Source organism: Lemur catta, chromosome 21, assembly GCF_020740605.2.
Source record: "Lemur catta isolate mLemCat1 chromosome 21, mLemCat1.pri, whole genome shotgun sequence".
NCBI lineage: Eukaryota > Metazoa > Chordata > Mammalia > Primates > Lemuridae > Lemur > Lemur catta.
In genome coordinates this window covers 10285815-10313068 of record NC_059148.1, presented here as the reverse complement: position 1 = coordinate 10313068, position 27254 = coordinate 10285815, and the positions used below count along the sequence as shown (strand labels likewise).

The 27254-nt window shown below is 49.0% G+C and overlaps 2 protein-coding genes and 2 gene segments (V, D, J or C); 1 reads left to right on the top strand and 3 right to left on the bottom strand.

The window, feature by feature from the left end:
• Positions 1-27254, bottom strand: part of LOC123625663 (immunoglobulin lambda-1 light chain-like) — a 995149-nt gene that overhangs the window by 520548 nt on the left and 447347 nt on the right. The gene's annotated exons all lie outside the window — the stretch shown is intronic.
• The window catches only part of LOC123625660, a 636038-nt gene that overhangs the window by 473948 nt on the left and 134836 nt on the right, over positions 1-27254 (bottom strand).
• LOC123625661 overlaps positions 1-27254 on the bottom strand; it is a 628644-nt gene that overhangs the window by 479650 nt on the left and 121740 nt on the right.
• LOC123626206 (melanoma antigen preferentially expressed in tumors-like) lies at positions 602-17085 on the top strand. Its single transcript, XM_045535102.1, has 12 exons — positions 602-622; positions 4353-4550; positions 5140-5271; positions 5347-5415; positions 5657-5753; positions 6586-6707; positions 7380-7466; positions 8663-8740; positions 10320-10400; positions 14089-14420; positions 14814-15422; positions 16509-17085. Exons 1-12 carry the CDS (start codon positions 602-604, stop codon positions 17083-17085), a joined length of 2403 nt encoding a protein of 800 aa, XP_045391058.1.

Genomic DNA, 27254 nt, shown 5'->3' with positions numbered 1-27254 from the left:
AACAAGCTGCCAAGGCACAACCCGTTACTTAGTGAGCACCTGGCTTTCTGGTGAGTTCCCCGACCTGCACACCTAGCCTTCCCTTCCCCTCACACATCTAGGTAGGGCCCCCCTGTACTCTGTGTGCCCAGTGACTGCAGGAGGCCCAAGTCTGGGATGGAATGCTGCCACCCACTGCCTGAAGGCTGCTGCCTTTCCCTCTGCGCTCGCTCGCTCACAGCTACCACAAAAGAACTTTAAAGTGGCGATTTCCCCCATCAGGACACACAGCCATGGGAAGGCAAACCAGCCACCCTGAATTCTCCCCAAGACCTTGCTCTGTGATGACTTGTGCATCTGCTTAATCCTGTGGCAGATTGGGGTTCAGAGGCCATTTCAGGCACATCCAGCCAGAGTAGCCCCACACTGGGGACAAGGGCCCTGCACCAGGACTTCATAGCCCCAAACTGCTTGTTGACCACTTTTGTGGTTTGACGTTTCTACTGTCAGTGTCTTCACCTGAAAAAAAAAACCAAGACAGTGTTAAGGTTCATGGACACCTTGCATTAGTCTGACTAGAAAATCAAAAGGCAAAGTGTTTCTGTTAATTGGCAAGGTCTCCATGACTTTTAGCCCCAGCATGGTGAGACTGAGAGTTCTGGCTTCTTTAGCTTTGGGTTTATTTTAGGTGATCACAGAAAAAAAAAAAAAAAAATAGATGACGTTGGTACTTTGATACAGGAGTCTGCCAACCTCCTCATTTGCCCACAAATTAATAAACTCCTCTTTCCTTCTCCTAAACAAAAAAAAAAACACATTTTGCTCTCTGCAGGGGTCAGCCCAGACTCAAGCCTCTCTCAGTCTCAGGTGCATGGCAGAACTGACCCTTTCAAATGTATCCTCCTCCCTTCTCTTGTTGAAGGCTTTTAAAGTGTCTGTCACCATCACTCTAATTCAGTTCACGTTGACTCTCACTTTTCCAAAATGAAGATACCACTATTTTCATTTCTAGTAAAGGAAAAAAAGAGAAAACATAATATGTTACAGACTGAATGTTTGTGCCTCTCTCCTCAAATTCATGTGTTGAAACCCCAATCTCCAATGTGACTATATTTGGAGATGGGGCCTCTAAGGAAGTAATTAAGGTCAAACGAAGTATTTAAGGTTAAAATAAGGGTGGGGTCCTGATCAGATAGGATCAGTGTCCTTATAAGAAGAGACACTGGGCTGGGCGAGGTGGTTCATACGTGTAATCTTAGCACTTCAGTAAGTCGAGGCAGGAGGATCGATGGGGCCAGGTGTTCAAGACCAGCCTGAGCAAGAGTTAGACCCTGTCTCTACAAAAAAAATTAGACAGACGTGATGGCACACATCTGTAGTCCCACCTACTCTGGAGGCTGAGGCAGGAGGATCGCTTGAGTCCAGGAGTTTGGGGCTGCAGTGAGCTATGATGATGCCACTGCCCTCTAGCACGAGTGACAAAACAAAACTCTGTCAAAAAAAAAAAAAAAAGAGAGAGAGAGAGAGAGAGACACCCCAGAGCTTGCCAGGCTCTCTCTCCACACAGGCACACAGAGGCCATGTGAGCACACCGCTAGATGGCAGCCGCCTACAAGCCAAGAAAAATGCCTTCAGCAGGACACCTTGACCTTGGACTTCCCAGCTTCCAGAACTGTGAGAAACAAACTTCTGCTGTTTAAGCCACCCAGACTGTGACATTTTGTTATGGCAGCCCACACAGACTAATACTAATACATGATAGAAAAAGTTCAAGAGAATACAGAAAAGTATTTTATAATAAACAATGTTTTCATTTTAGTGATTGTCTTCTGGACATCTTGGCCCACTTATCTAAGACGTTCACAAAAAGAAATACATATATCCCAGGGGAGTGTGGCCCTTGTAATCTTTACTCCCCATTCCAGGCCCAGCAGAGCCCCAGGAATATGGTGTAAGATTGTGAAGAACTCAAAGCAATGGATGAATGAATGTTATATTCATATACAACTTCACATGACTAGAATTGCCTTAGATAATCATTCATGTGACCTGTATTTTGCTTCCAAATATTGCAGGCAGACATCATCACTGGTAGAAAAGAAGGAAATCCTGCCATTTTCAACAACAAGGATGAACCTGGAGGGAATCATGCTAGGTGAAATAAGCCAGACACAGAAAGACAAATACTATATGATCTAGTATACGGAGTCTAAAAAAGTGCAACTTGTAGAAGCAGAGAGGAGAATGGAGGTTGCCAGGGGCTGGGGGTCGGGGGGATGGAGAGATGTTGGTCAAAGGGTACAAAAGTTTAGTTATAAGATGCTAAGTCCTAGGGATCTAATGTACAGCATGGTGACTATGGCTAATAACACTTTATTATTTTCTTGAAATTTGCTACGAGTGGCCATCTTAAGTGTCCTCACCCCCCCCACACACACACAATGCTAACTGTGAGTGGTGAAGGCTGTGTTAACTAATTTGATTGCAGCAATCATCAAACAATGTATATGTGTATTAAATCATCACGTTGTACACCGTGAATACATACAATTTTTATTTGTCATTAGACCTCAATAAAGCTGGAAAAAAGTTAAATATTACAGGCGTCTTACTGTTATCTGTGTGTCCTGTCCAAAAAAGCACCAGGAGCTTAGCAAATCACTTTATGTTTGCCCTCACACTGTTGCTCTTCAGTTCCAACTGCCAACAAAAAAGAACCACCGAGAGAAAAAATATCTTCAAATATGTTGAATTTATTCAGGAATTAGCAGAGAAGATTGTAACTCGAGATTCACAGCTACAGCAAGGCACAGATGCACGTGAAGAGGGAAGGATAAAGGAAAAGCTTTTATTGGCAAAAGGAGAAGTTCACATAAGCTGCTTGGAAACAGAAATGACTGGTTTTGGAAACGCAAAGCCAGAGCTGGTGTCAGTTCATCGGTGGAGATGCTGTTACCGGGCAGGTCCCTTTTGAGAGCATCTTACCTGAATTGCTGCAGTCCTGAAGAAAGAATTTCTGCTGGCAGGGTTATTTTAAAAAGTCCCTGATACAGTCTTTATCTCAGACATGTAAACACGAGCTCCCACTTTGTGGTCTCCGGGCTCTAGTTTACTAGGGTTTGACAAAAAGTGAGTTCATCCTGGGATCTGCAGCTTTCACACACCCATCACCATAAAGGAAAGGACCAGCCCCATCTGGCCAAGTTGACGCCCCGAAGTCATCCTCTCCTCTCTCCCTCATGCCCTGCAACTTGCCCACGCCATGACTGCTCCCCATCTGTCCTCCTCTGTGGACCTCTACGACCATGTTTTGTCCTGTGAGCCAGAATCAAGGTCCTGCTCACTCACTTCTCTCCCCTCCTCCACATTTGCTCCCCTCCAGCTTGTTGTCCACACATTAATTGTAGTGGAGTGACGGCAATCAGATCGTGAAAATAACAATGCACAATATTTAAATGGATCTCCTTTTCAAATCCCACACGATGCAATCTATCCGTTGCCTTTTCATCAGCCTACCTTCCGCCTGATCAGCATTTCACCACCTCAGGATTTGTGCAGCCTGTCCCCCTCCCTGAGCTCAATCCCTTCAAGCTCCTATGGCTGCTTCCTGCTGGGGTCTCAGAAAAGGGGTCTCAAGCAACCCTGCCTTGAGTCTCCCTGCCTTTGTAACTTTCCTACCAGCCTGTTCGATTTCTGCAGAGAATCAATTACAATTGCCACTTTAAAACAACAGTCTTCTTGTTTTGTGGGGTTTTGTTTCATTTTGTTTTCACCTTAAACCTTGTAAGGCCACAGATTGCTAAATCCTTGAGTGTTGCATGCACTGCCCACTCAAGAACAAATGTTTGTTGAATGCATCAGGAGAGAAGAGAGTGGGGGAGGCTGATAGTCTCCATTTCCAAGGTGAAAAAAGTTTTATATCAGCCCTGTCCTATGTGACAATCCCAGGTCCAAGAGGGATCAATGCAATGACTTCATTTGTATGTACCTATGTATTCATTAGTTCGTTCATTCATTCATCTGTGCAGCTGGGAACCTGAAGCTCTGTAAGCTCACAGGCATGAGGATGTCTGGGGCAATGGCAGGGCAGATCTGTTCTTGCTCTTAGCTACTGTGGCCTGTGGCAGGAGATTTGGGGTCATTTAGATGACAGGGACACAGTATCGGACCCCACTCCACGCCCTACCCCTTTTAGAAAAACACAGTTTGTGGTGGCTGAGTACCACCCAGGCCTAACTGACAAAGCCAAATTCAAGGATTCCAAAAGATCCCTGCCCTCCCCCACCGAGGATGACCTTGAACGGGGCCTCCCTCCTCCCTTCACCAGGGAAGATCCTCCCCACCTCTCCAGAAACCTGGCTTCCTCCCCCTAGAGGGACGTGGCGGAAATGGGCGCCAAAACCTGGGCCTTGCAACAGTCACTGCTCATGCCAGGCCTCGGTGCCCCCTGCTGGCCCGGGACTGGATCACAGTCTCAGCCCTGGTCGACCGGGACCAGACCCTGCGCCTTGCGGGCCCTCCCGGACCTCCCGGACTTCCCCGACCCGCTGCCCCGGCGGGACTTGTCCAAGGTATCGGTTGGTGACAAAGAGGAGAAGCCCTGAATTTGGGAAAAGCGAAGTCTGAAGTTCTTGGAAGGCTTGGGGGAGGGGAGCGGCGCAAACACATTTATCTTCTGTGTAATCTCACGGACTGGGGGAGTGGAGAGGGCGGGAGGACTTAGAAAGTTCTAGAAAACCAAACCCCAGGGGAAGACCGCGGAAAGCGCACTTCAGGGAGAGGGCGCTGTTAGCTGCATTGCCGGCGGGCGGAGTCTCTTTCAGCTCCCGGGGTTACGTAAGTGGGTCAGGTCCAGAAGGTAGGGGACTTGGGGCTGGCCGAGCAGCGTCTTTGCTAGACGAGGGAGGTGGGGCGGGCCAGGACCCTAGCTCAGGGGACCCCGGGGCTGGCCCCTGCACCCCGAATCCCGCATCCCGCCAAGGGTAAGGGGACGCCGGAAGCACAGGCCCTACCAAGGGGGGGGGCAGTCCAGGCCTTGATCTCTCCCTCCCCATCCCAGCCCCCCCAATCCCCATCCCTGCAGTCCCCATCCCACCCCTCCACTTTTCACCATCCTCCACCCCGACCCCCACCCCCTTATGTTCCATGGTGTGGCCGCAGACGCCACCCCCTCCTGCCCCCTCCCCCTCTCCCCGTGTCCCCAACCTGACCGCCCCTTCCCCCTCCCTCTCTCTCAACCGTTCCGGGTCCTTGAAGACCCCCTTCCGCATTCCGTGGCCGATCCCCGATCTCGTGAGATTTGGCCGGGGAGGAAAGCGAAGCCCGGATTGGTGGATGGGGCCGCCCCCCCCCCCCCCCCCCCCGCAGAGCCCGGGGAAAGTGCTGAGTCACCGTCCGGTTCTTTCCACCCAGCGGCGGCGGCGACAGCACGTGGCGGTGAGGTGCGCGGTGCGGCGAAAGACGTGAGTGCAAACCCCCGTTTCTCCACTTTCTCGCGGGGTGACCTTGGACTCCTCACTGGTTACCACCCCCTTCCCCGAGCCCCCTGTTTTCCATCTGAAAACGGGTTATCGCAGGATAGGGTCGAAGTGAAGAGCGAACGAAACAGTCGTGCGCGGTGCGCGACTCTCGGGAGAGCTGGCCACGGTTACGGGTTTTAGACGTAATAATTCCCCAGACAGAGGCGTCTTCGTGGTTTGATCGGAGCCGACTGGGTGTGCATCTGAAATGGGGAAGCTGCTCTAGGAATGGGCCCCCACGGGAGGTGCCGGCAGGTGGGGGCGGCGGCTCGGCGGCCAAGGCCTGGGCTTCCCGGACGGGGGCGGAAACGTAGCTGCGGGACAGTGGTCAGTGTCCTTGGGGGAAGGGCACTTGTGACCGGGCGCTGATGCTCAGGTTTGGAGATAAAAAGATTCCGCCTAAAAGAGCAGGATCAAATCTCCAGTTTGCCGTCTCCCAGCAGTGTGTGCAGAGGTTTGCACAGGAGGCCGCTGCTTCATAAATACGTGTTAAGACAGTCTCCTTGTTTTGGGAGCATTTTGGTTATTGCTCTCAGATGTGCGTGGAAACGGGTCACTGAGAGCCACAAAATCAAATATTGGAGGGCCTGAGGCCGGACTGGATTGGACCAGAGTGGACGGAAGACATCATCAGGTAAGGTCGTCCCCTGAGCCCTCTCGGGCACGGGGAGAAGTCCTGTCACCTTCTGTCCTTGTTAGTGAGGAACCAGAGGGAGCTGCAATCCTAAGATTCGTCTCAGGAGAAGGAAGAAGCAGGAGCCGCCTTTATTTTCTCAAGCCATTTTTCCCAAGAGTATTTCATTTGTCCTGCTATCTTTTTGTAAGAATCAACTAGGGTTGGATGTGGGGCCGTACGCAGGTGCTGTTGCTACTAGGACATCTAGTTATCACTCTCTGTGTTGCTACGGCCTCCAGAGCAGGAAATGATGACTTTATGTCTCAACGCCCCACATTCTGAGAATGGCCATGTCAGGGCATGCAGAGAGCGGAGGTCAGGGTCATGGCCTCAGAGGAACTTGGGAAGATTGAGAAGGGTCGGTCCTGGTCTGCCAGAAGGTCCCCTCCTTAGGATTTCTCCCCTGTGCAGAGAGCAAGGAGGATGAGGTGCCCCGGGCTCTGCCAACTGTGACCCCGGGGCTGGGCTGGGCTCCCCCGCCCCTTCTCATCCCTGCCTCAGGTGCCGGAGGGGCTCCCATGCAGACCCTGGGGGTGAGGCCTCACCAGAGAATTGGCTTCCTTGTTCCTGGCAAGGGGATGCAGGCTGGGGAGGTGTTTCCCCCGGGGAGTTGCTCTGAGTCTGGTGCTACAGGGAGACAGAGCAGCTGAGTAGAGATGCCTCAAGGCAGTGAGCGCAGGCCTTTCAGGATTTCCCGCTGGGAATATCGTGTCCCCTTCCCCATCCTCCTGGAACACCCGGCAGGGCCCATGGAACTTGGCTGAACTCAGACCTGTTGCACCCTTGGACTGCAGCCTTGAGGGACTTCACCTGAATGAAGCCTGCTGCTCTCATGCCTGACTTTTTCCATGGTGGCCACACACAGACTGAGAGTGGGGTGTCCCCGTTCTAACTTAGCTTCTCCAGGCACACCCACAGCAGGCTGGCACAAGTGCACGGCTGTAGGGAGCCCTGGACCAGGGGTCAGGGGCTGTGTTCCTGTTACCCTCCTGTAGCCTCCTTGGTGACTCAGGTCATGTGATTCACCCTTCTGAGCATCAGTTACTGCACCCAGAAAGGACGAATCAATGGAAACCCACTGCCAGGGCTACACGTCTTGAGAGAGGAACTAGTGATACCAGGAAAGTAAAATGTTTGGGTCACTTTTTTGAGCTCTGCCAGACATGAGGAATCCTTTTACTCCGCTCACATCCTCCATCTCTCAGAGAAGAGTAAATAAAGAAAAAAGTTATGATGAAAAGGATGACGATGTCCCAGAGGAAGTGGCGGTGGCAAAAATCTTCACGTTAAAGGCACAGTCAGCTGGGCGCAGTGGCTCACGCCTGTAATCCCAGCACTTTGGGAGGCGAAGACCAGCCTGGGCAACACATCAAGACCACATCTCTACAAAAAATAGGGAAAATTAGCTCGGCATGGTGAGGCGCGCCTGTAGTCACAGCTACCCAGGAGGCTGGGGTAGGAGGATTGCCTGAGCCCAGGAGTTCTAGGCTGCAGTGAGCTATGATCCCGCCACTGTACCCCCAACCTGAGTGACAGAGCAAGACCACGTCTCTAAAAAAATAATAATAAAAGTAATTTTTAAATGGCACTCTCAGAGTACCTTTTTTATGTCACAACATAGCACAAAGGCTAAGTTGTTGGAAGGCAATCCAAACTTACAAAGCAGCGTAACAATTCACCAAGGCATAGAAAATGTGCTCACTTGGACTTCCTATCGAAAGTTACTACTCTCGATGTTTGATACAAAGCAGGCCTGGTGTGGTGGCTCACACCTGTCTATAATCCTAGCACTTTGGGAAGCTGACGTGGGAGGATTGATTGTTTGAGGTCAGGAGTTCGAGATCAGCCTGAGCAACAGTGAGATCCCATCTCTAAATAAATGAATACATAAAGTTTTTTACAAAGCAGCAAAAACATTTTGATTCTCAATATTTAAAATCACAGTGTACTTAACTAGTTTTTCTTTTTAAAATTTCTGTACACATTTATAACTAATAGAGTTCTCAGTGCTTTGACCAAAAAAAAAATAGTTTTAATGGCCACGGAAAAATCTTAACTTTACCTGTGGCTTGTTAAAATTGCTTTGCACAATTCCCACTTGCACAGTCTTTTTTGTGGCCCTGCTCTGCCATGCAAAGCGAGGTCAGCCTGTGATTAATATATTTTTCAGCTTGTTTCTCATTGATCTTCTCAATAGAATGTGAGGTCCGGGCCTCAGAGATACCCCGAGGGGAAGACCATGACATATTCACTGGGTGTTCCTTCTTGTCACCCAGAATAACAGTTGATGTTCCCTAAATCAGTAAGAGGTTTTGAGTAAACGGAGGCGAGAGCATCAGCTGTGTCAGACACTTGTCGGTGAACATGTCTGCAGGGCCGGCCTGCCCCAGTGCCCCTGCCAGCCCTCCACAGGGACCCAGAGGATTTTTTTCATGTCAAATGTGAGGCCAGTGCACCTGAGACTCACTGCTACCCTTCTTTGTTCCAGTGGAAAGTGTCAGACAGCCCGACGCTCCCTGCTTTTACTCTCAGCCACCATGACCTTCCTATGGCTTGTAGATTTAAGGTCAGTCGGATGACAGGGACATGGTACCAAACTCCATTCTCTCTGGCTCTTTCCTGAAAAGCACAGTCCTCACAGTCTGACAAGGCTTTGGTGAGGGAGGAGATGGAAGTGCAGAAGTCCCAAAGCGCAATCCTCCAGGGACAAATGCCAAGACTGGGCCCTCCCCCCACCAACCTCTCCTTCATCTTTGCCACCAGCATCTGTGCTCCCCTGTCTCCTTCCCCTCACCACCCCCATACTCCATTGGCCTGACTCTGTGCCCTTGGGGTGGGGATGAGGGGACAGCCACCCACCAGCACCTCACCCAGGCCAGGGCAAACAAATCAGGCTTTCAAGACACTCCCAGCCCCCAAATCTAGACTCATAGTGTCCCCAGTTGGACTGAGACACAAGTCCCCAGCATTTAAGGGAGACAGCTTCATGAGAGCCAGAAGACTTGGCTGCCTCCTCTGCTGCAATTTCCCTCCTCCCATCTCTTGGCTCCACATCCGCTCTTCTGGGCCATTCGTTCTCTGCCCGGCGCTCTCTTCCTTCCCTGAGTCTCTCTGCTCCCCTAGCCTGAAGTGAGTCACCAGATCTCCCCTCCCCACCATGCCTCGAAAAGCACATCCCTTGGGATTAACTGGCTGGACCCAGGGTGACCTTATCACGTGTAGGTCTGGAGATTACTGGCTCTGAAGTGCCTCAGACCCTGTTGAGTACTAGAGAGGGGACAGGAAGGGCAAACAGAGGCCTTAGATTTTTAAAAAGGCAACTAAGGCAAAATATGTCGGAGACCTGACTCCAGAGATAACAGAGACTTCGTGGATCCCGGGTGGAATCTCGTCTGTTCAGCGTCTGAGACAGGACAGCTGCTGGCATCAGGGCTGGTCTCCAGGCCTCTCATCAGAAGACCACGGCAGTCAGGGTCTTCCTGCGGAGCCCAGGAAGGGGCGCCCTCCTGCATTCCTCGTGCCTCTTTGGATCCAGAAGAACAGCCGGGCTTTTTCCCTGCACCTTGTGGCTTGTATTCTCCAAAGTAGCTCAGTAGGATTGGGAAGAATTCTTTGATTTCCGTAAATGCCAGTGGAAGGGTGTCTCCCAGCGTCTAGGCCACATCCCACGCCACGGGAGCTGAGTTGACATTGCAGGGTTGCAGGAGAGGGCCCCGCAGGCCGGCAGAGGCAGACCTGGAGCACAGAAACATGCTTTGGGATCCCCACTGGGATTCTGTGACTTGAAAAGGGGATACAGGACACCCCCAAATGAGCTCAGAGGCTGCTCTGACCTATGCAGCCAACAAGGACTATGAGAACCAGTGACCAGGACATGGCACAAGTGTCCCCCAGATCCATGCCTGGGCCCTGGGACTTGTGCTGGGCCCCAGAATTTTTTTTTTTTAATATAGATGGGGTCTTGCTACATTACCCAGGCTGGTCTCAAACTCTTGGCCTCAAGCAATCCTCCTTTGTCAGCCTCCCAAAGTGCTGGGATTACAGGCCTGAGCCTCTGTGCCCAGCCAGCCTGTCTTTTCACTGCTCCCTGATACTGGGAGGAAGAACAGCACCCTTGCGCCGATGTGCTCCTTCCTCCGACGCAGCATAGAGGTGGACAGAGGAGCGTCTCCTGCCTCACAGGGACAGTGTTCATCTTACACTTCATCGTGGTTCCTCTGGCCTCCGTGGGTCTCCTGGAAACTGGGATCCCATAGAAACTTCCCAAGCTTTAATAGGCTTGCGCAGTTTTCCTGTGGTTCACATGAAGTCTATTAGCCAGCTCTTTTGGAGCAGGTGGAGAGACGCAGATTCATCTAAACCCCTCACATGAGGATACCGATTACTCCCTGCATGGATCTGAGCAGATCCTTCCCCTGGCAGAGTCTCAGGTTCACCAGGCTGAAAATGAAAATGACAGTGAACTTTAGATTTTCCGTGAAGGTTATTTGAGGTTCTGAATGAAAAGTGCTACCTACTTTATTGCGCCCAGTGGTTGCTCAGTAGTCAGCGACATGGATGATGACTTTGGTTACTAATCTCTGTTTCCTGCAGCCGATTAGTAAACTCGCCTGCTTCGGAGTTAACGTCTGTAGAACACAGTCCAGTTTAACAGCTTTCACAAAGGCTGTTGTTGGTATTGAGGGTAGAAATTTGGAGAAAGCAGTTTCCAGAAGGATGCCAGAAGGGAGAACATCCTTCAGTGACTCCCAGCCTCCTCACCCAGGCCAAGGCAGACGAAGCCGGGCCCTCGAAGCACTCCCAGCTGGATCCTGGCCAGTGGAATACAAGAAATGTGGGGGCATCACAGTGCATGGGGCGGAGAGTGGCCTGGAGAATTCTTTGGTGTTCTGAAACTTCCAAAGAACCAGTGTGTGAGCCAGCCCAGGATGGGAATCAAAACTTGGCAGATCCTCAAATGCTCAATGTAGCTTCAAATTTTGTGAGGGTAAAGGTGTTGGTATGTGTGCTCCGTGCTTGATATAGAGAGAGAAGAAAATGAAGTTAATCCGTGGTGTGCCGGCTGGCATCTCCGATCTAAGTCTCTGTACCTGGGAAGCGGGGGGGATGAGAAGGAGCTTTGAGGCTGCATTTGCCGAGCATCAAGGAAACATCAGTTATCACATACGCTTGGGAAGGGGCCATTGGAGATCATGTCCAGGGTAAAGGCCCCTGGAAAAAGCTGTTGCCTGTGAACAGTCTGGATCTGGAAGAGGACGCCGAGCTCTAAAGACAAGGTCTTCTGGTAGCTTTGATGACAAGGATCTGTGCTTTGGTTCCATGCTTATTTCTCTCGCTGGCTCCAAGTTCCCAAAGAATCCGCAGCTCTCATCCCTCAGTGGCTTTCAGAGTTGAAGAAGTTGCTGTCCTGGGTCACCAGTACTACCCTGTGGCCCCTGCCAGCCTACATTCCTAGATTGAATCTTCTCAAGCCTGTTTGGGAGAGGATCCCGACTTTCTGGGAGGAAAAGCCCTTTACCTACGTCCAGGGAGGGAGGAAGATTGGATGCCCCTCCCTGCCTCAGCGATGACCTTGGGTTTACTGAGCCTACCTTGTTTCTTCCTTAGTCGCTGCCGTCTTGAGTTCTCAACTCCATTTAGGCCAGAGTCTCTCAGCTGCCCCAACCGAGCATGCTTTACCTTGTCCTGAGTCATCCACTGGGTCCCATCACAAACTCCCACCCCTTCTTGCCAGGTGCTACTTGTAATTTTGACCCAACCTCCTTGACCTTCAAAGTCAGGAAAACCAGGCACTCCTCAGTTGGGCCTCTGTCCTCCCTGACTGGGCACATGGTTGGCTGTGTTAGGGAGCATCAAGAATAGGTGACAATTTGTGACTTAGGGATTTTGGGGGGTTTTTGATTTTTTTTTTCCCTTTTTCTTTCCCTTCCGTGAACACACATACAATTCAATCAGTTGAATCTGGAGAAAGCAAAAAACAAATCAGGATTCACTGGACGGAGATGAGGTGATGTAATCAGATATCGCTCTCCCCTTGGCAGCGTGGAGCTGAAAGGGGTGTGTGTGTGCCTAAAAGGGCCTATAAGAGCTCCTGAGGGGGCAGAGGACGGACCCAGAGGCCTGGAGTGTTGGAACCAATGCTGTGGAATCCCCTTGAGGTCTGAGCAGATGGCTCCCAGTGCCACACCTGGGTCTGGAGCATCAGGAGCCTCAGGCTCCGGACTCCGCTATCACTGTCAGCCAGGGTCTCCCCAGCCTTGCAGGCCAATGCTGCATAGATGGTTCCTCTTCTTTCTTTACAAATGAGCAGGTTTTTGATTTCCTCTGCATGTAATTTTGCCTTAATCCCAAACATGTTGTAGGTTATAGGATTTATTTTTTTATTGATATATAATAGTACGTATTTATGGGGTACCTGTTGTAGTTTGATGTATACATACAGTGTGCAATGATCAAATTATGGTAATGAGGATATATAAACATATATCATTTCTTTGTGTTGAGTCCCAGACATTTTGATTTTCTACCATTTTATAGATGTTTAAAGTAGTTCTCAAAATAGCTTTTTTGGGAAATAGAAGACATTTAGCTGGGATGTTACTTAATTACATTTTAAATATTTAGTGCGTAGTCATTAATTACAGCTTGTATGATTTATAGTTTTGCGATTTTACTAGTTAGGCTTTTCTTTTTCCAACTAAAAGCTTAAAAAATAGAGTGGAGGCTTTTTCAAGAGATCTGGTATGCATTATGGTGATCATAGTTAATAACAATGCATTGTATACTTGAAAACTGCTAAGAAATTTTAAGTGAAAATTGCTAAGAGATTTTATATAAATATGTGCAGTAACATGTTAATTAGTTTAAGTTAGCCATTTTATAATGTATACATATGTCAAAGCAGGATGTTGTATACTATAATGTATATAATTTTTGTCAATTAAAAAAAATAATTGTTTTTTTTTTTTTTTTTTTTTTAGATTGGGTCTAACTCTGTCACCCAGGCTGGTGTGAACTCCTGAGCTCAAGCATTCTTTTGATCCTCCTGCCTCAGCCTCCCGAGTAGCTGGGACTACGGGCATGAGCCACCACACCCAGCTAATTTTTTTAATTTTTTTGTAGAGACGGGGTCTTGCTGTTTTGTCCAGGCTGGTCTCGAACTCCTGGCCTCAAGTGATCCTCCTGCCTCAGCTTCCCAAAGCACTGGGATAACAGGTGTGAGCTACAACACCCAGCCAAAAAATAACAGTTTGAAGAAAAAAAGGAGTGGAAGCTTTGTTCTACCGTGAAGTATTTCCTCCTCTGAATTCCATATCAAGATGGTAAATCCAATATACGTAAAACAGACACACATTAAAATACACGGCTCAGAATTTGTTTTTTTAATCTCTTACTTCCAAATGCTATGTAATACTGTTACATTGCTTTTACCGTTTCTCGTTTAAAATTTTTTAAAGAAATACAATGGCCCCCATTGGGGGGATGTGCCTTATCTTTCTCATCTGGCTTATTGGAGCTGAGAAGGAGGCTGTCCCTTCAATGGGACACTCTCGTTCCCATTGTCCTTGAATGATAATCAGGAACTTTTCCCTGAATCGGGCAGGGTGAGCTCTCAGGCTCCTGCGGACTCACTTCCCAGGGGGGCTAGAGTTCGGAGGAGCAGTGGGTGGACATGGGATGGGCCAGTGGTCATCCGCCCTCTCCTCAGCGCTTAGCCAGATGCTCGTCCTGGTGCCGGCAGAGGCAGAGCTGTGGCTTTGGGCCACCGAGTGCAGAACGGAGTCAGGGTGAACTGACGACTCCCCTGCTGTGACCAGTGCAGTGACTTTGGCCCTGAGTTGGTCCCTCGGGAGGGTGGGAAGAGGACGGAGTTGTTCACATTTGGCCTGAGAGGGATGCCTTGTTCCCCTCCAGTTTCCTTGGGATTCCTTCCAGAGCATATTCGTCAGGTTGAGCATGTGGATGAGCCCACCGAGCCTGCTGGAGCTGGCGGGGCGCAGCCTGCTGCAGGATGAGGCCTTGGCCATTGCCGCTCTGGAGGAGCTGCCCAAGGAGCTCTTCCCTCCCCTGTTCACGGTGGCCTTCTTCAGGAGACACAGTGAGAGCCTGAAGGCGATGGTGCAGGCCTGGCCCTTCGCCTGCCTCCCTCTGGGGGCACTGATGAAGGAACAGCGGCCTCCCCAGGAGGTCTTCCAAGCTGCGCTGGACGGGCTGGATGGGCTCCTTGCCCAGGAGGTTCGCCCCAGGTGAGCCCTGGGCATCTGAGCAAGACACTGGGGTCAGGGGGTGTGCAGAGCCAGAGGGTGGGCGGGAGGCTCTGCTGCCAGCGAGGAAGCCCAGGGGGGCCTTGCAGCCGTTGCTGGGGTCAGTCTGCGAATGGGCTTCTGGATGTGGCGCGTTGATTAAGATGCAGAGGTGACTGAAGGAACATGTATATATACACCTGCTTCCTTCCCAGTGGTACAGGAAGTGGGGACCAGGAAGGATCCCAGGATCGCAGTTGGAAAGGGGGCAGCTGACGTTTGGAGTAAAACTACAACTCGGACATCTTGTTCTTGCCCAGATCCTGAGACATGTAACGTGGTTTTATTCCGAGTTGATCTTAAAGTGTCTCAGCCAATTACCTATTGTCCCCGCAGGAGGTGGAAACTGCAAGTGCTGGATTTACGGAAGAATGTTCATCAGGACTTCTGGACTGTGTGGTCCGGAACCAGGCTCGGTGTGTGCTCGTGGCTGAAGCCAGCCTCGGCCCAGCCCGTGACGAAGAAGCAAAAAGTGGATGCTTCAAGCACGGTGGCGGCAGAGCAGCCCTTGGCTCCCCTGGAGGTGGTCATAGATCTGTCCCTCAAGGAAGGCACCCAAGACGCGCAGCTCACCTACCTCATTGAGAAAGTGAAGCAGAAGAAAGGTTTGTTGCGCCTGTGCTGTAAGAAGCTGAAGATATTTGCGATGCCCATGCAGAATATTAAGATGATCCTGAGTGTGGTGCAGCTGGACTCCATCGAAGATTTGGAAGTGAATTGCTCCTGGAAATTGTCCACCCTGGGGAAGTTTTCTCCTCTCCTGGGCCGGATGAGTAATCTGCAGCGACTCCTCCTCTCCCACATCCACATGTCCTCCACGTCCCCGGAGAGGGAGGAGCAGCATGTCACCCAGTTCGCCTCTCAGTTCCATTGTCTGCAGCACCTCCAGGAACTCTATTTGGACTCTATCTCCTTCCTCAAAGGCCACCTGGGCCAGATGCTCAGGTGAGGGATGGCGAGGTTTCTCTGTGGGCCACAGCAAGCCCTTCTTCATTGCAGTAAACAATAATGGGCATCTTTTGTATGCCAGCTGCAGACAATACAGGAGTGAATGTGTCACTGCAAGTCACATTGTCTTGTTCACTTCTCTGTCCCCAAGCAAGGTACTACATAACTACTCAGATAAAGGTTGGAGGTATAGACTAGGATAGATGCTATTAACAGTGACTCCTTGCTAGGAAAAACCCTATAATGGGGCGAGGGGGTTGAGGCCCGGCGAGGGTGGCTTTGGGAATTCTTCCTTAGGAAGTCATGTCTAAAGGAAGATGACCAAAAGTAACTGAGCGAGGAGGGCGTGGAAGAAGGGAAAGCCCGTCACATGTGTGGTTTCGGGTTGTGAGCTCTGCACGCACTCGCTTTCTCATCCGAAGCCTCTCCCTCCAAACCTGCCTCAAGTTTCCTGTCTGTAAAGGTTTATTTTGAACTCCAGGTAAAGTAGTAGGTGAGAGATGCAGGATTCTTGAGATGAAGGGAAGGAGGGGTGAGAAATCGTAACAAGCGATAGATGGGTTGCTGATGATACGGTGATCTAAGGCAGCTCCTGCAGCCGGGCAGCCCCTTTGGGATGTTGCCGACCTTGTCCTCGAATGTTTCCCATTCATGTTTCTCATGGGCACAGAAACAGAGGTGGCTGGGGCCCAAGCAGGGGCCAGAAGGAAGCACAAGTTGAAAGCGTTGTCAGTCGTGTCCCTGAACACTAAAACCCACTCACCGGCGCCTGTCTTGCTTGCGACATCAGGTCGGGCTCTCTCCATTCACACAACGCCTAAGAGGTGTATGTTGGACTCTGCTTGGCAGATGAGCCAAGGAAGTGTTTGCTGTTTCATTCACTTGACCCACATGCACAGAAGATTAGTAATGGAAAGGGCTCCACCTGAACTCGCACTCACTTCAAAGGCCGTGTGGCATTGTGTGGGTTGCCCATTCTCGGGAGGACTTTGGGTTTTGGTCAAACAGGCCTCTCTGCAGTCTGCCCACCCGCCTCCACCCTCCACCATTGCTCCCAGCACTAACGGCTCTGTTCCTCCCCAGGTGCCTGAGTAACCCCTTGGAGACCCTCTCGATAACTAACTGCCGGCTGGCAGAATCCGACTTGACCTATCTGTCCCAGTGTCCCAACATCAGTCAGCTGAAGGATCTGGGTCTGAGTGGTGTCATCCTGACCAATATAAGTCCTAAGCCCCTCCAAGTTCTGCTGGAGAGAACCTCTGCTACCCTCCAGGACCTGGACTTAGATGAGTGTGGGATCGTGGACTCCCAGTTCGTCGTCATCCTGCCCGCCCTGGGCCGCTGCTCCCAGCTTATGACCTTCAGCTTCTGCGGGAACCGCATCTCCATGGCCGTCCTGGAGAGCCTGCTGCACCACACCATCGGGCTGCGCAAGCTCAGCCACGTGCTGTACCCCGCCCCGCTGGAGAGTTACGAGGACGCCGAAGGTACCCTCCACCTGGGCAGGCTTGCCTACCTGCACGCCAAGCTGAAGCGGATACTGCAGGAGTCAGGGCGGCCTGGCATGGTCTGGTTCAGCGCCAACCCCTGTCCTCGCTGTGGGGACAGGACCTTCTATGACCCGGAGCCCATCCTGTGCCCCTGTTTCATGCCTGCCTAGCTGGGTGCACTTGTCAAAAGCTTTATTCTGGGCACTTAGACACTGAAGCCCAGGATGTAAGTGCATCTTGAAGCAATAGAAGCCATAGTTTCAGACAACTGCTCAGTGTGAGCAGGAAAAAGAAAAGCAATACGGGATGGGGGCAGTTGTTGAGTTGATGGGATCTTTGGGGAGGTGCATCCTATAGAGTTAGAAAACGAATCTGAATTTCTAGAGGGGAATTCAGGCTTGGGAGGCACATGTGGGTGTTATCCCTGCATGGATGATTGTGAAGAAATTGTCAGAAATAAAGGGAACTTCAGTGTGAACCATCTGGTGTCCTCTTCGGTATTTTAACCTGCTTTTTCAGTTAAACCTCAGGAATCTCCAGTTACTGATTAAGAAGGCACTGAGCATCCCCGATGCTCACACACCAGACTGGGTGAGGTTCTGTTCCCACATCCCAGATCTCGTGGCACCATGCGTCCTTCGCTCTATTTGGTTTTCTCCCTGGGGTTTCTGTGCCCTCCTTGCTTATTTCTCTGGCTGTTCAGTGGATCAGAGCATTCAAGGTGCATCCTCATGGCCTAGAACATACTAAGTGGCCAAAGTGAGCATGGCTGGAGGGAAGGATTCTTTACGGGGCCCTCACTACTAACCCTACTGAGACCCTGGACACAGTCCTCCGGGATCCTAGTGGATACATAAGCCGCCATCCCTGGCCTGTGGCTGTGCCAGCGTAGGGCTTCACTGTGCACAAGTCAGGTCCCCAGCACTGGAAGGGGATGTCCACCCTGCAGATGAACCAGAGCCTCTGGGCCTTCCTGGGCCTCACCAAGTCGTGCGTCCCATCCCGCCAGGCCCAGCCCTTTCTTGAATTTAACTAGTTGTGGCCAGTTTCAGATATCTAAATTCCTTTTATCAAAATACTAAGATCATATTTGTTTAGGATTTATATCCCACATGAAAGATAAGGCATCCTTTTGTGGGCCTATCAGTGAGAAAATGACTATCTCCTAAAAGATCCCCCCTCCGTCCTTATCACCTGACTCTGCACAAGCAGGACGCCCTGGATTTGAGGTCCCAGTAGTGAAGAAACACTTGCCAGGTCCTAGGGAGCACTTAGGGGGAAGAAGATGACTGTCAGACTTGAGAGTTGGGAGTAGGTGGGGGCCGCTCTGCAGCACAATCTATCCAAAAGCACGGGAGCGGTCATGCTGTGGGGTGGGACCCTGTGGCCACTGGGCAGTTGGCTTGGCTGCCTGCCACGCTCCCGTGCCACTAGGCTACCTCACCTCTCTCGCTGCACAGCCCCCCAGAGAAGTGACCTGGGAAGAAGGCCACACACCAAGGCCCAGTGGCAGGCCCCACCTGCATGTCGCCCTGACTACGAGCATGCCTGGTCCTGACTGTTCTTCTGAGGCCTCTCACTCAGTACTAGCCACTCTTGTCCATGCTGCTGTCCTTGCTGACTGTCAGCAACTTCCCATCTTGCCACACACAGCAGCTCCTGGCCATTACTTCTTCCTTGTGTTCCCTACTCCCAGCCTCCTACCCTAAGCCCCTTAAGAAACAAAAATGGGCCTATCAGCCTGTGGGGCACACTGAGAGAAGAGAAAATCCATAAATCATTATAAGCAATGGTATGCCAAAAAAACAGGGCCAGAAAAAGATCTCTGTTATTTTCCCAAGATACACCCTGTCCCAGCATCATTTGACATAGACCTGAGCGAGATACAGGAATATTTCCCAGAATTGGAAGCCAGCACGTGTGGGATTTGAAGAAAAGTGTAGAAAATGGACAGGTCCTCCAGGGAGGAAAAACAAAGGCAAAACATCGTGTCACTTCAGCTTCGGGTCCCTCAGTTGCAAAATAAGGATAATATGCACCTTGTAAGGTTGCAGTGAGGTTCCCTGGGCTCATCTCTGTAAAGCACACATCAGAGTGCCCAGAACTTGGATGGTCCAGCACGTGATGCAAGTGAAGGAAGAAAAACAAACATAAATGTTGCTTTTAGAGCAGGATGCCCTGTAGTTCTTGGGACTTTATATGACCTAGAGGCCTCATTTGAGAGATGAATCTGAAAAACCCTATTCAGATTTCAGACTTTGGAATAAAAATATTCAGAGAGGCATGGTATCAATGCAATGAGTTTTTTAAAAGTTGAGTTTGGCTGCAGAGAGACCTGTTCAGTAAGGATAGCCATGCAGCGGTGGGGGCAGATGTTGCCTACCCATAGCAGGGGGGTCACATACATGAAGGCCTTATTGACGGGGAGGTGGGGACATGTCTCTAGGCAGTTATGAAGTAAGGCGCGAGGAGCATGGCACACACAATAGGTTGTTTGGTATTAACTGTCACCTGGAGACACTGGATCTGTTTAGCAAACAAGCAGATTGGATTTATGGCACTGGAAAACATTGATATGAGAAGAAAATAGAACAGAGGCTGGGCACAGTGAATCAGGCCTGTAATCCTAGCACCCTGGAAGGCCGAGGTGAGAGGATCGCTTGAGCTCAGGAGTTCCAAGACCAGCCTGAGCAAGAGTGAGACCCCGTCTCTACTAAAATTAGAAAAAAATTAGCTGGGCATTGTGACGTGCACCTGTAGTCCCAGCTACTTGGGAGGGTGAGGCAGAAGGATCGCTTGAGCCCAGGAGTTTGAGGTTGCTGTGAGCTAGGCTGACGCCACGGCACTCTAGCCCGGGCAACAGAGTGAGACTCTGTCTCAAAAAAAAGGGTGGAGGGGGGGCGGATAGTTTGAACAATAAGAATAATAACTGTAATAGACTAAAGTACATCAAAGGTTTAAATCCTTAAGTTCAGAGAAGGAGGTGGTGGTTATTAAAAAAAAATTAAAAAGAAAGAAAAGAAAGAACAAGGCTGAGACAGAATGGGGTCTAATGCAACGCCCAGGGAATTATCCGGAGGCAGAAATGAGACAGAAGGAAGGCCTGAGGCCTGGGCAGAAAGGAAAGGTCACATAGTCTTAGGAAGGGAAGCCGAGGAAACCCCAACAATTCCCAAATGCCAGAAAAGACTGCTGACTTGGCCCAAAATTCAGATCAGTGTGAGGAGACCAGATTAGTCCTGCGACGGCTACTACTACTAAGGGGGCCTGTCCAGCTAGGTTCTGAGAGAAATAGCCCGGATTCTACATCTAACATGAAGTCATTGTCAGAGACACATTTTCATCATCTGTTCAATGTCATGTCTAACCGGCCGTCTGTGTCTTGGGCCCTGAGACTTATGAAGAGAAATTGGCCAAGCAAGGGGGGTCCCTGTGGGTGGGTGAGCTGAATTCTGATTCGGATTCGTCCACCGCACCAAAGAGAGCAGAACATCAGCGTGGGGAGGAGTCAACCCTGGGGTTCTTGCAGGAGGGTGTTGGTCCAGGCATCTAAGAGGGCTCCAGAGCCAGGGAGAGCCCGTGTTAGTGAGAAAGAGGGAGAACAAAAGGAGGGGCGACCCAGTATTTAGAAAAGCACCATTTAACATAAGACAAGCAGGCAGGACCTCGGCAGGCTGGAGAACAAAGCAGTTGCTGGCAGAACATTTGTTGGAAATTTTCTTCAGTGAATCTCCTTCCAATCCCCAGGAAAGTGGGACAGAGACCTGGGTCCTCGAGTCTGTGATGAAGGAAACTGCAGCCTCGTCAGCCCCAGGAGCACCCTGAGTTTGCCAGAGCTGGATTTCATGTGAGATGTGGCAGTGCCCTGGGGATCTCGTACCTGTCAGACCTCATGTTGCTCCTGCTCCCACGGCCCTGATGAGCAACTGCGTAGCGTTATTCTAGTCCACAGGCTATTCATTCAGCGTTATATCACCCTTTGAAGGGATGGATCTACATTTTCCTCATTTTACTTCTGGGTGAAGATCCATCAGCTCCACTTGCATTTGTCTTTTTTTTTTTTTTCTTCGAGACAGAGTCTCGCTCTGTTGCCCAGGCTAGAGTGCCGTGGCATCAGCCTAGCTCACAGCAACCTCAAAATCCTGGGCTCAAGCAATCCTCCTGCCTCAGCCTCCTGAGTAGCTGGGACTACAGGCATGTGCCACCATGCCCAGCTAATTTTATATATATATTTTTAGTTGTCCATATAATTTCTTTCTACTTTTAGTAGAGACGGGGTCTTGCTCTTGCTCAGGCTGGTCTCCACCTCCTGAGCTCAAAGGATCCACCCACCCCGGCTTCCCAGAGTGTTAAGATTATAGGCATGAGCCACTGCGCCTGGCCTTCTTTTGTTTGTTTGTTTGTTTGTTTTGCTACAGGGTCTTGCTCTGTCTCCCAGGCTGGAGTACAGTGGTGCGATCATAACTCACTGTAGCCTCGAACTGCTGGGCTCAAGTGATCCTCCTGCCTCAGCCTCCTGAGTAGCTGGGACTATAGACACGTGCCACAACGCCCAGCTAATTTTTTTTTTCTTTTTTCTTATAGACATTGGATTTTTCAATGTTACCTCAGCTGGTCTTGAACTCCTGGCTTCAAGTGATCTTCCCGCTTTGGCCTCCCAAAGTGCTGGGATTACAGGCATGAGCACCAGGCCATCCATTTGCTCCTTTATTTTTCCTAGGTCAGCTCTGCTATTGTTTTAGTTGAGGGATAGATAAGTGTTTTCACACAATCCCTTAAAAGAGCCAAAATGGATCAGGGCAGAGATGGAATCTGATATATGTGTAATTGCTATTCGTGTCAAATCTTCCTGCTCACTGAGCAAGGGGCCCAGGCTACGTAGTTGGGTTAGTCTAGTGGTGGATAATGACCCATAGAAAGTAGAAAGATGAGTCAAGGGTAGGAAGGTGTTCTGGTTTGTTAATTTATACAGTAACGAATACATAGGTTTATTAGCCATTAGCCAGATAAACAAAGGTTTAACGTTTTGTATATGCTAGTTCCTGTGCTATTAATAGACGCCAGGGATACCTAGAGCAGGGGTCCCCAACCTGATGAGTTGTGTAATTATTTCATTATATGTTACAATATAATAATAATAGAAATAAAGTGCACAATAATGGGCTTGAATCATCCCGAAACCATCCCCCGCTTCCCTGGTCTGTGGAAAAATTGTCTTCTGTGAAAACGGTCCCTGGTGCCAAAAAGGTTGGGGACCACTGACCTAGAGCCTAAGGTAATGTGGTTGGCTTCCTCCCAGCAGTCCTTGGAAAGACATGAGGGCCTTGGGAATGGATCATAGCAAGGGCCATGGAGTGTGACTGCAATCCCCCACAAACATCAGGTTACCCTGCATTTCATTTCCTGGGACTTTCTTTCTTTCTTTTTTTTTTTTTTTTTTGTTTGAGACAGAGTCTTGCCCTGTTGCCCAGGCTAGAGTGCCATGGCATCAGCCTAGTTCACAGCAACCTCAAACTCCTGGGCTCAAGCGATCCTCCTGCCTCAGCCTTCCGAGTAGCTGGGACTACAGGCACGCGCCACCATGCCCGGCTAATTTTTTTCTGTATATTTTTAGTTGTCCAGATCATTTCTTTCTTTTTTTTTTTTTTTTCCAATAGAGACGGTGTCTCGCTCTTGCTCAGGCTGGTCTCGAACTCCTGAGCTCAAACAATCCACCCACCTCGGCCTCCCAGAGTGCTAGGATTATAGGCGTGAGCCACTGCGCCCAGCCTCCTGGGACTTTCTTATGGCAATTTATGGAAATGCAATTAAGGCAGCAGGGCCCGGGGAATAGAAGAGAACCTGAGATTATAGCTCCCTGTCTTAGTCTGTCTGCGCTGCTATAACAAAATATCTGAGACTAGGTAATTTACAAAGAACAGAAATTTATTTCTCACAGTTCTGGAGGCCGTGAAGTTCAAGACCAAAGTGCCAACAGATTCAGTGTTTGTTGAGGGCTGCCCTCTGCTTCCAAGATGAAGTGTTGTTGCCGCGTCCTCATGTGGCAAAAGGGCAGAAAGACAAAAAGGATGACCCCCTGTGAAGCCTCTTTCATAAGGACACTACTCCATCCCTGAGGGTCCCCTCATGGCCTAATCACCTCCTAAAGGCCCCACCTCTTAATACTATCACATTGAGTCTTAGGTCCCAGCATGAATCTTGGAGGGACACATTCAGACCATAGCTCTCCACTATTCCAGAACTTTTAATGTGGAATAACAGATACCATTTTTTGAGGACACATGTATTGAATCTAAAGAGCACACCTGTTGAATACAAGTGTATGGAGGCTCAACCAGGTAATTCTGGCCATTTCGATTGAATGTGCCCCTTTATAATAGTTAATTTTAGGTGTCAACTTGACCAGATTAAGGAATCCCTAGAAACCTGGTAAAGCATTATTTTGGGGTGTGTCTGTGAGGGTGAGTGGACTAAACGGGGAAGATCCGCCCTCAACACGGGCAGGCACTGTTCCGTGGCTGGGACTGGCAGTAACAAAAACAGAAGAAAGGTGAATGTGTCATGCTACCTTCTGGAGCTGGGATACACACTTCCTCTCCTGTCTTTGGACATCAGAACTCAAAGCTCTCTGGTCTTTGAACTCCAGAATGTGCACCAGTGGCCCCCTGGGTTCTTGGGCCTTCATCATTGGACTGAGAGTTACACTATCAGATTTCCTGGTTCTGAGGCCTTTGAACTTGAACTAAGCCATGCTGGCAGCATCCCAGGGTCCCCAGCTTGCAGATGGCTTGTCATGGGACTTCCCAGCCTCTCTAATCACATGAGCCAATTTTTCTAACAATCCTCTCTCATATTATCTATACCAATATCTATTCTATTAGTTCTGTCCCTCTGGAGAACCCTAATACTATTGTCCAGATGATCATCATATTACGTACTCTCTTGGATATCTGGCTGGACAATAATTCATTTACAGTTCATTCTTTAGCTGCACTCAGCACTAGAAAGTATTTTTTTTGGCTGGGCGAGGTGGCTCATGCCTGTAATCCTAGCACTCTGGGAGGCCAAGGCAGGAGGATCACTTGAGCTCAGGAGTTCGAGACCAGCCTGAGCAAGAGCAAGACCCTGTCTCTACTAAAAATAGAAAAAAATTAGCTGGACAACTAAAAATAGAAAAATTAGCCAGGGGTGATGGCGCAAGCCTGAGGCAGGAGAATCACTTGAGCCCAGGAGTTTGAGGTTGCAGTGAGCTAGGATGATGCCACGGCACTCTAACCCAGGCAACAGAGGGAGAATTTGTCTCAAAAAAAAAAAAAAAAAAAAAAAAAAAAAGTTTTTTTTTTCATTCATTGTGACAAGAAGATTTGTGTAGAACATTCTCATTGGTTCACCATTGATTTCATTCTCTGAGAATGAAGAGAATCAGACACTGAAGGCTGCCAAACTCCTGGTGATCAAGCCAGATGCACAAAAATTCAGCCTTCTTCACAGAACTTGGTTCATTATCTTAAAAGAGGTGTTTATAGACTTTTTTTTTTTTTTTTTGAAACAGAGTCTCGCTTTGGGCTAGAGTGAGTGCCGTGGCATCAGCCTAGCTCACAGCAACCTCAAACTCCTGGGCTTAAGCGATCCTCCTGCCTCAGTCTCCCAAGTAGTTGGGACTACAGGCATGCGCCACCATGCCCGGCTAAGTTTTTTTCTATATATATTTTAGCTGCCCATATAATTTCTTTCTATTTTTAGTAGAGACGGGGTCTCGCTCTTGCTCAGGCTGGTCTCGAACTCCTCAGCTCAAACAATCCGCCCACCTCGGCCTCCCAGAGTGCTAGGATTACAGGCGTGAGCCACCGCATTATATGACTGAGCTTTTCCAGTTGAAGGTTATATACCGCTTGAGTGTTCTCATGACACGGCAGCTGGCTGGCTTCCCCCAGAGCAGGAGATGTAAGAGAGCAAGGCAGAGTGTCTCGTGTGACCTAGGCTTGGAAATCACATGCCATCGTTCCCCGGTATCCTGCTGGAGCCCTGCTCTTTGTGAGGAGGGCAGGGACATCAGGAGGCCCGGGTCATGGGGGCACAAACTGTTTTGCACCCATTATTTCACTGACTGGTCATGACAATACAGGAAGGTAATTTACCATTTATGTCTGTGTCCCAGAACTTTGCATCACGTCTGGCAAATAGAATTTTTTGAGAGGTGGACCTTAGAGACCAAGAGCCTAGGATCTACAGTCACACTGCTACGGTTCAAACTGTGGATGTTATTTACTGTGTGACTTTGGGCAAGTTTTTAAACATCTCTGTAGTCGACTTTTTTTTTTGTTTTTTAATTTCTTGTAGAGACAGGGTCTCACTGTGTGGCCCAGGCTGGTCTTGAACTCCTCCTGGTCTCAAGTAATCCTCCTGCCTTGGCCTCCCACAGGGCTAGGATTACAGGCATGAGCCACCGCACTCAGCCAAGAACTTTTAAGCCATTATTAATACATTTTCTCCATTAATCTTCCACTCTAGTCCAGTTGCTCCATAGGAGCTTGTGGTAATGTGATCTATTTTATTCTTGAAAGTCTTTCATTGTTTGCCCTATCATATTTCTTTGTACCAAAATACATAAATAAATTAAAATTTTAAAACTGTTAATTATCTTCTGGAAGCATAAATCTCAATTTTTTTGGATTGTGTTATCATTATAATTATTAATAATACAGAACTGATAACATTATGTAGACAGATTATACATTTTTATACATAATTTTTAGGCATAAACCATAAAATCTTATTGGAAAAATAGCATTTACTACCGCTGTAAAAAAGAAAAGAAAAACCAAGATGATTTAGTTAGGAACACTTGTAAAAGTTTTATTACAATTTTGCTGAAAAGGGGACACCTCAAAGCAAGCCAAACTGGACATTCACTCTTGGTGGAAACATTTCATAGGAAAATAGAAGGTTTAGTAATCATCCTTGTTACACCAAATCCAAAAAGGAAAAGGTTAAATAAAGGTCAATAACTCCACTGCCAGGCATCTGGGGCAAAGGATAACTAATTTTCAAAAACAAATCTTTTTTTTTTTTCTCTTTTGTTTCTACCTCTTGGAATTAGAAGAAATCAAATATATACCTTAATCCCATTAAAGTTCCTCAGATATTATCTAAGCATTTTATCAGGAATGCAGATTTCTTCCTGGGAGGTTGCCAAGGACATCATGCACACTTGGAGTAAGACAATTTTCTTTTACTGTGAATCAGGGTTTCTTGACATTATTGACATTTTGGGCTGGACGATCCTTCGTGATGGGGAACTGTCCTGTGCATTGGAGGATGTTTTGCAGTATCCCTGGCCTCTACGCACCTGACACTAGCTGTGAAACATCAAACTGTCAGGACAATCAAACATGTCTTCAGACATGGCCAGATGTCCCCTACAGGGCAAAACTGCCCCTGATTGAAAATCACTTCTCTAGAATGAGGCAGGGTTCAGCATCAATTCTGTTTCTATTTTTACTTTTTCTAAATGAAAATGCTGAGAAACATATAAGTCGATAAGAACAGAAGTTTTGTTATAGCAGCTTCACTCACTCCCTGGAACTCTTGAACTATACACCAAAAAAATCAAAAGGATTATCATCCAGTCATCAAAGGAAGCATTCCTGTACTCACCACTGTTGCAAATTGTCCCATTGTTTGGTGTCCCTAGAGGATTTTACACCCTGGGCCACATACTGTGAGAAGAATCTGAAAGAGTGAAAGGAAAGGTTTTTTTCCTGTGGAGTGGAAGGTGGGAAGAGGAACTCCCCTGCCCTCCCATCAACAATAGCTTTTTCTCAGGTGAAGGGCACAGGGCCATGCAGGATCTGGGAAAGGACTACTCTAAATTCTATTCTAATTGGCCTCTGGGTTGGGGTGGGGTTGGGCACTGGTGTTTCACGCAAAAGCTCTCTGGGCAGTTCTAATGTGAAGCAAGATGAGAGCCACAGCCTTAAACCTATTAGATTACATGCCTTGGGCCATGCACGGTTACTCACACCTGTAATCCTAGGACTTTGGGAGGCCAGGGCAGGATGATTGCTTGAGGCTAGCAGTTTCAGAAAAAATTAGCCAGGTGTGGTGGTGCGCACCTGTAGTCCCAGCTACTTGGAAGGGTGAGCCAGGAGGATCCCTTGAGCCCAGGAGTTTGAGGTTGCTGTGAGCTATTGATCACACCGCTGCACTCTAGTCCGGGTGACAGCGAGACACTGTCTCAAAAAACAAACAAACAAAAAAATTACGTGCCTTATAAAAATGATACCGGATTGGCCCTCAGTATTTGTGGGTTGTATATTCTCAGATTCAACCACATGTG